At 59.4% G+C, this 11,125-nt stretch overlaps 1 protein-coding gene across 1 annotated transcript in view; it reads right to left on the reverse strand.

Moving 5' to 3' along the window:
- Window positions 1-4,229: 4,229 nt before the first annotated feature.
- Window positions 4,230-11,125, reverse strand: part of CASTOR2 (cytosolic arginine sensor for mTORC1 subunit 2) — an 83,727-nt gene continuing 76,831 nt past the window's right edge. The window contains exons 8-9 of the mRNA XM_003481005.5: window positions 9,789-9,883; window positions 4,230-9,709 (exon numbers count right to left, since the gene is read on the reverse strand). Coding sequence (XP_003481053.1) covers window positions 9,644-9,709; window positions 9,789-9,883 — 161 coding nt within the window. The 3' untranslated portion in view covers window positions 4,230-9,643. The remainder of the gene's footprint in view (window positions 9,710-9,788; window positions 9,884-11,125) is intronic.

Here is an 11,125-nt window from a genome sequence, read left to right on the forward strand (position 1 = left end):
AAAATCATCCGAAAAAAAAAAAAAAAGTCACCGAATCACTTCCCCATACACCTGACAGTAACAATATTTTAAATCAATTATACTTCAATTCAAGAAAAAAGGAAATGCCCCATTTGAGGCAAACACTGACCTTGAGCTGCTCCGCAGCTGCAGCGGCCCCTCCTCCTGCTGGAGGAACACTGAGCAAGCGGAGGCTGATTGGGAAGCGTTCCTGAGCGCACACCATGCCAGGGCTGCCCGGGCTGGGGATGCAGCCCTGAGGAGGATGCACTCACCGCGGCAGGTGCCTGGGGGGCTGCCTGCCCCCATCAGTCCGGCCTCCAAATGGAAGGAAGCAGGATGAGGCCACGGCCCCACGGGGCAGCCAGAGGAGGCGCTGTGCTCCATGGGAACTCTGGCCTTTGGCAGATTCCACCCCTTATGCCTGGCTTTCTCCGCCTCAGCTGTGTGCCAGCATCATCTGAGGACAGCTTTGTTTCTGATACACTTTATTTATTTATTTTTGCTTTTTAGGGCTGCACTCGCAGCATGTGGAAGTTCCCAGGCTAGGGGTTGAACCGGAGCTACACCTACCAGCCTACACCACAGCCACAGCAACACCGGATCCTTAACCCACTGAGTCAAGGCCAGGGATTGAACCCTTGTCCTCATGGATACTAGTCTGGTTCGTTAACCGCTGCTCCACAAGGGGAACTCCCCGGTATACATTTTTTCTTTTATTTACTCATAGGTTGATGGGCATTTGGGTTGATTCTGCTGTTTTGGCTGCTGTGAATAAGGCCAAAACATTCAGGTTCATGTTTTGCACTGGCCCAGCGTTTGATCTGGGGGGACCATTCCCATTCTAGTTTGGGTGTGAAGATGGTTTTAGTTGTCTTGGGTGGATACCTAGGAGTGGGACTGCTGGGTCCTTCAAAAAAGTCTTAAGTTTTGTCACTTGCGTCCCGGATTCTGCAGCACACTGTAACCCTAAGTTTCCAGACGTTGACAATTTCTTTCCTGGAACACACCTTGGGCTGCTTCCTACGGGCCCGTGAGGGGCGATCTGCCTGCTTCTCCACAGTTCTTTCTACATCAGGCCCTTCTCAGTGCCCGGTGCTTATCAGTGCGGGGAGATGGATGGCCCTCTAGCTGGTGACCGCCAGAGCTGCCCACTGGTCCAGGCCAGGTCGACAGCTCCTGGAAAAACATCTCAGACACGGTGCTCTGTGACCAGGCTCTGCAAGGTCAAGGCCTCCGTGGCCTTCCCTTTGTGCTACTCACCCTCCACGGTGTTTACAGGGCTCTCTCTCAACACTCAAGGGCAGAATCCCTGCTGTGGCTCAGCAGGTTTAGAACCTGACTCATTTCCATGAGGAGGCGGGTTCAATCCCTGGCCTCCATCAGTGCGTTAAGGGTCCAGCGTTGCCATGAGCTGCGGCGTAGGCTGCAGGCGTGGCTCGGATCTGGCGTTGCTGCAGCTGTCAGTCAAGGGCTGGCAGGATAACTCACGCTCACTTGGCCGCCCTTCACGCTGTGCATTCACACCTTGTTGGCTTCTCTACCGCGTTCATTTTTTTTTCTAAATTGAGACGAGTCACATACCGTAAATCCATTTGTACACTTCAGTGGTTGCAGCCCATTGTCTATGCAGCTCAACCATCGCCACCATCTCACCATCACTCCCTTTGGAGCCGGGTTTCCACGATCAGGAGCTCCCGCATCCCCCGCCCCTGCCCCGAGCTGAATGTCACATGTCAAACTGGGGTGGGGCGGGGGGGCACAGTGACCACAGAGGTTGCTCCTTCCTTCTGTGTCCTTTCGTGCTTTTTGTTCCTTTTTTAAGAGCTTTGACAACTACACTGAAGCTGACATGAGTTGAGTCAGACTCCACAGGGCGGAGTCCTGGCTCAGGTAACTGCCCTGCACCCCCCACTCCAGGGGGTGAGAACCCTGCCACGATGCAGCCAAAGCTGCTCGCAGGAGGAATTATGCCCTGGCTGGGGGAGGGGCGCTGGCCTGTCCCCCTCCACCCACCGTGGCCCCTGCCCTTCCTGACTGTGCTGGGCAGGCCCTTGTGTCGATCAGGGAAACGAAGCCAGGAACCTGCTGGTCCCCCTTTCCTCCTTCTATCAGCCGTGTTCAATAGCCCAGACTCACCATTCAGACGCCAAGTCGGGTCTTGCGCACGAGGTCCTCAGGGTCTGTAGCAGTGTGAGGCCCCAGGCGGCCTGAGCACCCACCTTGAACTTCAGCCTCATCTCCTACCAGCCTCGTCCATGTCCTCCCTCCCTCACTGTGCTTCTCCATTCCAGCTCCGATTCCCTCTAGGCCCCCTGCATGGGTCCCCCTGTCTTACCAGGGTCAATCTTAATGACCTGGCTTCTTGGACAGTGGTCGTGGCCCTAGGGCACAGCATCCCCTGGTGGTCGAGCCCGGCACTGCACTCCCTGGAATAACCTGTTTCCCTATCTTTAAACCTCCTGGAAGAACTCGGGGCAGGGGCTACTTGGGTCTCCAGCACAAGGTCTGGACCCCCTAGAGACACTGAATGTGAGTGAGCAGTGGGGAAAGGAGGCCTCTGCCACTCTTTTGAGAGTTCTGAGCACTCAAGAGTCCCCAAGGGAGCTCCCATTGCAGCTTAGCGGGTTAAGAGCCTTACTAGAATCCATGATGCGGGTTCGATCCCTGGCCTTGCTCAGTGGGTTAAAATATCCGGCATTGCCGTGAGCCGTGGTGTAGGTCGCAGACACAGCTTAGGTTCTGTGTTGCTGTGGTTTTGGTGTAGGCTGACAGCTGCAGCTCCGATTTGACCCTTAGGCTGGGAACCTCCATATGCTGCAGGTTCAGCCCTAAAAAGGAAAAAAAAAAAAAAGTCCCCATGGATGTTATGGCTCCAGTGGGATATCTGAGGTGCCAAGGGGGTGCCAGGTCTGCAGCCCAGAAAGAAATGCCTTCATAGCAGCCAGAACTTTCTTGCACACAGGTTGGTGAGTGTTTGAGCTCCCATTTTCATTCCCTTCCATCTCCAGGGCTGCAGTGCCTGTGAGGCAGGGGTGAGGGGATAAGGGTTGGTGGGGCCCCATGTAGGCAGAGCCCTGGCCTCCCTGGAAACCAGAGGGGGACAGGGTGAAGGGTGTCCCAAGCCCAGGACTGCTGGGCTGCTCTCAGGCCTCTTTCTTGTCTGGCGCCCAGCACTGCTTGTGGGAGGGACACCAAGCACAGTGCCCTCCCTCCTGCCCCAGGGTGTCTTGACTGGAGGCATCGACAAGAAATCCTTCCTGGGATGAAGTTCCCGTTGTGGCTCAGGAGTAATGAACCCGACTAGGATCGATGAGGACGAGGGTTCGATCCCTGGTCTCGCTCAGTGGGTTAAGGATCTGGCGTTGCCGTGAGCTGTGGTGTAGGCTGCAGATGCAGCTTGCATCCCGCGTTGCTGTGGCTGTAGCTCCAACTTGACCCCTAGTCTGGGAACCTCCATATGCTGTAGGTGAGACCCCAGAAAGACCAAAAAAAAAAAACAAAACCTTCCTGGGGGTGTGACACCCACAGCAGGGCTCCAGCCCCTGATCCTCCCCCCACCAGCAAGACCCTGCCCTGCTCCAGGGGCCCCTGGACCCCAGGTTCACCTCTGCCAGAGATGCGGGGAGGAATGGTGAGTGGAGCCGCCAGTTCTCAAGATGGGCCGCGAGTTACCTGGACCTGCTGGTGTTCCACCCTCGTGAGGTCTCTTCTGGCGTCAAATCAGAGCTGGGCTGCGCGACGACAGACTATGACGGAGGTGATGGTACATGAATTCTGGGGCTAGAAGGAAAACTTATTTTTTTAGGTTCTACTTTGGCCCTTGAATCCCTTGCTCGGGGGGCAGCCAGGCAGCCTACCACAAGGACGCTCAAGAGCCGGGCCCTATTTCCCAACCGTGTGGATTGAACACCTTGAGAAAACCCTCCCGTCCCAGCCAAGGTTTCCGATGACTGCAGCCTCTGGAGACGGAGCCAGAACTGCTCCAACTGCGCCCGAATTCCAAACCCCACAAACCAGGACACATTTTAAGCCTTAAGTTCTGGGGCAACTTGTTACACGGCCCCAGGTAGCTGACACAGCCCTCTGGCTCTGACGGTTCTCGCTCAGATCCTTGCTCTGCCTCCTCCCCGCTTCTGGCCTGTGGTCCCCCAACCACAGTACGGAGCCGGGAGGAAGATGACAAGAGCCCCGGGTCAGCGCAAAAATCAGACAGCCGACAGCCAGCATCGTTTTTCTTCCCTCCGTTTTAATGAACACTTTACAAAGTACAAAATATACTGTCTTTTGGGGGGAACATCAGGTACTTTTTTATCTCTCCGTCATACAGTACATGAATCTTGCGGGGTTTGTGTTTCTTCAAGAAGGAAAGAAAGCAAGGGGCCCCCGGGCGCAGGCTGCACGGCCCTCCCCTCGCCCAGACTTGGGATGGATCTAAGTGCCGCTGCTGCTGCTGGTGACCCGGGTGTGCCGGGGAGGGCCAGACCCCCAAGATGTGGCCCTGGGCAGGGCAGAGGCCCCCGAGCCCTGCTGTGCAGCCAACGTCCACTCCCCCCACCCAGCTCAGGATAACGGAAATGATTTTGGCAAAGAGCAGAGGAGGGCTCGGGGTTTTGCTGCTGTTCGTCCCCCAACCCCGCCCCCGGTTTTGGAACCAACCTCGACCAGTTCTTCCCGGACCATGTGCTCTGAACAGGCAAAGTGAAGCGACAGACGGGAAAACGTACTGGGCTTGGTCTGTTTCTCATCCACCCTCGCTGCCAACGTTGCTGGACGCTCTTTGTGGACCAGCCCCAGCAGGCGAGGGGCCCCGGTGCCCAAAACCACTCCCTGCAAGTAGCTTCTTCAGGACCGGCTGCTTCTGAAGAGCTGGCCCAGCAGGTCTGCCCCTTGGGGCTGGCTGCGTGGACCGCCGGGCCCCCTGCAGAGTGGATCAGAGCTCCTTAGGAACAGCTCTGCCTGCCCTCCTCGCCAGAACAGTTTTAACAGGGTCGAGGGGGGGCCGGGCAGCGTGTGGCCCCCGGGTAAGAAGGTTCCGAGGCCTCAAAATACTGAATGAGCCAGTCCCCTCACTCGGATCTGGACTCTGCTCGTGTGGGCTCACATGCACACTCATGTGTACACAGCACACGCTCATGCTCACGTCTACACGCGTGTGGTCACGCCCAGAACACTGTCCTGACTCCAGCACTCTGCGCTCTCACCACCTCCCCTCAACTCGAACCAAGAGCCACAGGCTCCCTCCCCACCAGGCTACCCACGGGCCAGGCTGCCCACGGGCCAGGTCAGGTCCAATGCGACTACCCCTGCTCCAGGCCACTCCTGGTGCCTTCAGCCCCCAGGACGGCAGGCTGCCTCCGCCAACAGCTTCCGCCTTCCCTTCCCAAGAAAGCAGGCTTCCTGGGAGGACAAGGGTTTCAAAGCTGGAGGCCACGGGGCGCACCCTGGTAGCCCGGGGGGAAAGGGGTTAAGGGAACATCCTTCTGCCGCCTCTAATTTGAAAATGAAAGAAAGAAAAGAACACTGAGAGTGCATCCCTGAAAAGGCAAAAAAAGAGAAAAGAAAAAGAGCCGGGATGGGCTCCTAGATGTAGGAAAGGTATCGAGCTATTCCCAGCCTCAAACTCCCCCCCACCGTGACGTGCCCCGGCCACTCTTCCACAGCCCGCGTCTGCAGGTCTGACCACGGGCCACCACCTCGGCCACTCCCCTCCCAGGTGGCCTCTTTGAATAGAGGCCACGCCCCCTCCAGGCCCAGCCCCGGCCTCGGCACTGGGAAACCTGAAAAGCTCGGGTCCTTGTCTTTCCAGCACTGGGGATGCCGTCATCCTCCCCGAAGCTCCGCTCACCAGGCCGAAGACCCGCTCCGCTTCTCAGGGCCCGCGACAGCAGTGACTGGCCTGCTGCTCCCCAGTCCTGGCTTACGGTGGGCAGATATATTGGGGGTGCTTTCTCCCCAAACCCCACTGCTTTCACACAGGAAGGGGCATCAAATGCCTCAGTCAAGGGGCTGGAGTGGGACACCCTGGGAGGCTCCCAGCTGTCCCCACATCCAGATCCAGAGGCTCAGAAAGGTGGCCCGGGGGGGCTGGGAACTGTGGCCAGAGGGGGCTGGTGTGTGTGGGGGGGATGCAGGTCCATCTCTGATTATCAGGCAAACGGTGCCCTGGGCTTGGGGTAGGAGCCTGGCCCTTCCCATCTCCCCAAGCTGTCTCCCCTCACCTCCGTGGCGTCCTCTGTCACCTCAGAAGGAACAAGCCCCAACCGACCATGCATCCTCTGTGTAACACACTGGCCACCGAGGCCCATGCCACCTGCACAGGGAGGCCACAGCAGCCACTCCAGATCACCTGGCTCCCTCCCTCCCCACCTGGGGCCAGGAGTTGGTGGGAGGGGGAGAATGCTGGTGCTTGAGGGGCTCTGGACCCCTGAATCCTGGGAAGGAAGGTCTGCGTGCCTCTCCTGCTTGGAAGTGTGCCCAGGGCTGAGGGCACTGGTGTGCGTGCTACCTCCTGGGGGCTTTAGAGACAGAGGTACAGAGCAGGCACTGCCCAACTCTTTGCTGGGTCAGGACCGGGGCTCAGGGAGAAAAGGGTTTCTTAGGAACCAGGGGAGCCCATGTTGAGGGCTGAACCAAAGAGGCAGATTTTTATAATTGGGGGTGGGGGCTAAGCGGGCAGACCTGGCTCCCCGTGTCCTCTGCCCGCGCTCAAGCGCCCAGCAGTGCACAGGCACGGGTGGGCGAGGGACAAGAGGGTGGCGTTGGGACGGTTTGCGCTCTTCTTACTCCAGGGCCACCTGCTCACCCCTCAGACAGAGCCGAGCGCGCCCTCCCTCCTCTGTGGGTCTGGGGTCCCCTGCACCCAGCCAAGCTGAGATGGGGCAGCGAGCCACTAGGAAAACCATTCACTCTTGCCCCAGGTTGTGGGGACCAAACCCCTGCGCCCTGCTTCCACACACGGCAGGAGGGTGGGGGCTGGGAAGGGGAGGGAGCGGGTTTCCGGCTCCCGCCTCGTCAGCTGGACACACGCTTGTGTAGCCAGCCCATGGTGTCCCTGTGCCAACCCCTCCTGCGAACCACACCAAGGGCATCCGTCCTTTTCTCAGACGGGGACGGTCCCCAGGAGGAGACCTGGGGAGAGAGAGAGCCTGCGGTTCCCACCCCTGCAGGTCAAAGAAGTCAGGGGTTGGGGTCGGGGTGGGGTGGGGGTCGGGGCCGGGGTGGGGAGTGGGCCTGGATGGCAAGGCGGCCGGCTGCCACCTGAGAGCTCCGGCCAGGGGGTGTTCTGACCCAGCGGCTCCTCCCTCTGTTCCACTGCCCCCCAAATAAGATAAGCGTGTCCAGGGGCCCTGCCCATGGGAAGGGGCCGAATCCAGCGTTTGGGGGAGACTGGGGGAGGAGGGGGTAGGGACTCCCGGAACCCGCCCCAGGGCTCAGGTCCTGGGCTGCTGGTTTAGTTTTTCTCTCAAGTCAGGGCCCAGGAGCCAGCCGGCGTCTCTAATAATCGTATTGCCTATATACTTGAATTAAAAATACACGGTGGCTCAAAACGTGCCTGTGTGCACGGCAGACACAGCGGAGCGAAGGCCCTCACGTCCACACACACACACACACACGCACACGTGTGCACTCACGCAGTATATATTAACATATATATTGCTCAAGTATATATGCTATTTACAGTATATATCTATATCAACATAAAACACAACTATTTATAGGTGTGTACAATATACGTCCTAGGGGGAGGGGGAGCACACGTTTCTGGGGGGGTCAAGGGGCCGACACACTTGCTCGACGGGGCAGAGAGGTGACACGGCGAGGGGAATGGACAGGAAGGGGCTGGGAGAGGTGCACTACGGAAAACCCGAGGCCTTCCACGGGCAGAGAGGGGACTTGGGGCTTGCCGTGCTGCCCTGCCCAGGCGGCCCCCCTGCATTCTGCCACCAGCAAACACTTGACATGTTTTGGTTGTTTGGGAGTTTTGTGCAAAATGAATTAACTTAAAAACCAAAAACCATGGGTTCCGAATCAGTGCTTGGGCCCTGAACCTCTGTGAGGGTCCAGCGCACAGCTCCCCCAGGCGGCTTGGAGAAGAGGGGCAGGTGGGGCTTGGCCAAAAGAATGCCCCTTCTCCTCTGGGCTTCTCAGGGACAGCATGTGTCACCTGCTGCCCAGGCACCGAGGCGGGTCCCTCAGGTCCTGCTCACTCGGAAGACACCCCCAGCGGGAGAGGAGGCACAGATAGGAGTGAAGGCTGGGCTGCCACCTGGATGTCCACCTCCCCGTGGCCCCTGGGTCCCTTCTGATGCTCAGATGGAACCACTCTGCTTGCGCCCATCCACGGGGCTGGCCGGGCAGCCTCTGGGGGGGCCCTGGGGAGCCCTGTCTATAACCAGCCTCTGCTCCCAGCATCCCACTCCAAAAGGAGGGCCAAGGCCTCGGGAAGGGGCTCCCACTCGCACGCTTGTCCCTGGAGCCACAGGTTGCCAACCAAGTGATGCTGAGCTCTGGGTCCCCGAAAGCGTCAGCAGCCCTGTCCCCTGAAACTCCTGCTGACTGCAGCCCGGGTGCAAATACAGTAGATAAGAAACTAAAACAAGATTCGGTTTCTCTCTGTTAAGGCTCAGACAAGCTGCCTCCCAGGTCAAGTACTCGTGAGCGCCACGGTCCCCCAGCTGGGGTAGGCGGGTGAGTTGGGGGCAGAGGCCTTCCACGGTCCCCCCAAAGTGGGGCAGGGTGACAGGGGAGCCCTGTGCTGGTCTAGTCAACTGCTGGGGAGGTGGGGGTCACCTAAGAAACCCCAGGCCTGGGATGCCAGGGCCACCCCCACTTGGGAAAAACCGAGGCTCCGTCAGCCTGGGGAGGGTCCAGGGGAAAAGGAGAGGGGACAGGAGCTCGTACTCCAGGCTGGTGGGTCTCCTGGGGACCCCCTCTCCCCAGGACTAGGTGCTTGTGATGGGGATGGTCTGGACAGGGCCCTCTTGGCAGTCTGGCTGGGAGTCAGGGCGCAGGCCCTGTGGTTGGCAGGCAAGGTTCTGGGTGGCCGGGGGTCCCTCCAGCTCAGGCCCCCCGCCCCCATGCTCCCTCAGAGCCTCACCAGCACGTGACGAGAGGGCTGCCCACTGGCCTCCACTCTGCAGGAACCAGCCCGGAGCCGATGGAACCAGAGACCAGCGACCAGTACCCAGAGCCCCCATCCTCACGAGGACCCTCCCGGGCTCCGTGACCTCGGCCCCACGCAGCCCCCCCCCCCAGATGACACAAGAATCGGTACCCCAGTGTCCTGGAGAAGGCGCCAGGTCCCTCTGGCAGATGACAAGGTGGGTCAGCTCACAGGCTCCCTGGACCGCAGACAGTGTTTCCTGGGGTGGGGGTGGGGGTGGGGGTGAGGGTGGGGGGAGGAGGCCAGGGGAGCTTCTCCGGAGGGTCTGGGGGCTCCGGGAAGGCAGGAGGGCACGGGGAGGCCTTGGCTTGGGCCTCGGGGCTGGTGGGGTCAGCCATCGGGAGCGTCTCCTAGACACCCCTTCTTTGGGGGCCCGGGGCCGATTTTCTAGTCTGGTGAGAAATACTGCAACAAAGTCTTTAGGGCGGGGCCGGGCCCAGGCCAGGGGGCGCACAGGGAGGAGCGGAAGAGGCCCTTCTAATGCTTCTCTGCTTGGCTGACTTTCAGGGCACTGATGACGCCGTTGATGTTTTCTTCTGGAACCTGCGAAGGGCAGCAAGCAAACACCTGTGAGCCGCCGGAAGCGGCCTCCCCTGCCCCAGGGTCGGTGCTGGACACTCACCAGGGCATGGTCGAACTTGAAGGTGCTGATGTAGTAGGCGGGGATGTCGGCAGCAGCCAAAGGCTCGGAGATCTGGGCCACGATGCCACACTCGTCTGGGGACAGAGCCAGGGACCGTCTCAGTCCCCTCCCCGTCACCCAGTGCGCCCTCGGCTTCTCTGCTCCCTCTGCAGGCAGTGCCTGCTCTGCACCTGTACCTTCCCAGAGACGCCCCATTCTATCCGCTGAAGGCTCCGTGCAAGGGCCCCCCACCAAGCAGCATCTCCAGGCTTGGCCAGCAACAAGCTCCCCGTCCTCGGGGCTCCATGGAACCTGGTTCTGTCTGTCATCACCCCATTTCCAAGCCTTGTAGGTTGATTCCTCCTCCCCGCCATCGCCAAGTTCTCTAAGGCAGGGCTGGCGGCAGCGTGGGCGTGAAGAGGACATGGGTTCAAGCCCTCTTTTCTGTCGCCCTGACTCTCCTCTAGCCAGATGAAGTGGCCAAGTGCCTTCCTCTCTCTGAGCCTCAGTTTCCTCATCGGAGTCCCCACTGGGTCACGGTGCCTGCCTGTCCCAGAGGCACTGGCAGGCATCTCATCCCAAGGAATGTGATTTCTCTCTCTCGATCTCCAAAGCAGGGGCGCTTTCTGGCCTCCCCCAAACCTTGGCCAGTAAGGTGGCTTCGGGGTTGCCTGGGGATGGTCCTCCCCGATTTGAAGGCACCGTGCAAAGCTGCCTCCTCTGGGGAGGCTCTCCGGGATCTGAGGGCCACTGCTCTCCATCAGCGCAATCCCGCAGAGCTACTGTGCTGATTCTGGCGATGATGCATTTCCCCAACCCTGTCCTGACCAGGAGGGAGAGTCCAGACCTGGCCACCAGCTCCCCACGGGAGTCTGAGGCCAGAGCTGGGGCATCGACCTGGGCTCCATCCGTCCCCTGCCCTCACCGTCGTCACTCCCAGCATCCCTTCTCCCCCGTCTCTCCCTGGCGCTGGTCCTGCTTGTCCGCCCACACTGGGATCTGGGCAGTGACCCTGAAGCGCTCAAGCGCTGCTTTCTGCTTGGTCCCCTGGGGCTCCTGGCTGGACCCTTTTGGTGGTTGTACTTCTGGTGACAGTGCTACTCCGTGGTGGAAACCGGTTGTGTCCTAAGAGCCTATAGCTACAGACTCATTCATTTTTACTCCTCTAAAAAGCAGCAGGTAGGAGATGACTGTCTACAATGGTGCCTTTCAAACCGTGGGTGACCCATTTGGGACATCGATTTTATTTTTTATTTTTTGTCTTTTGGGGGCCGTACCTGCGGTATATGGAGGTTCCCAGGCTAGGGGTCACATCGGAGCTACAGCTGCTGGCCTTC

Source organism: Sus scrofa, chromosome 3 (genome assembly GCF_054392235.1).
Source record: "Sus scrofa isolate SSC_HxYL_T2T_F1_AM1 chromosome 3, Sscrofa_HxYL_maternal_Yorkshire_Landrace_v2.0, whole genome shotgun sequence".
Taxonomy (NCBI): Eukaryota; Metazoa; Chordata; class Mammalia; order Artiodactyla; family Suidae; genus Sus; species Sus scrofa.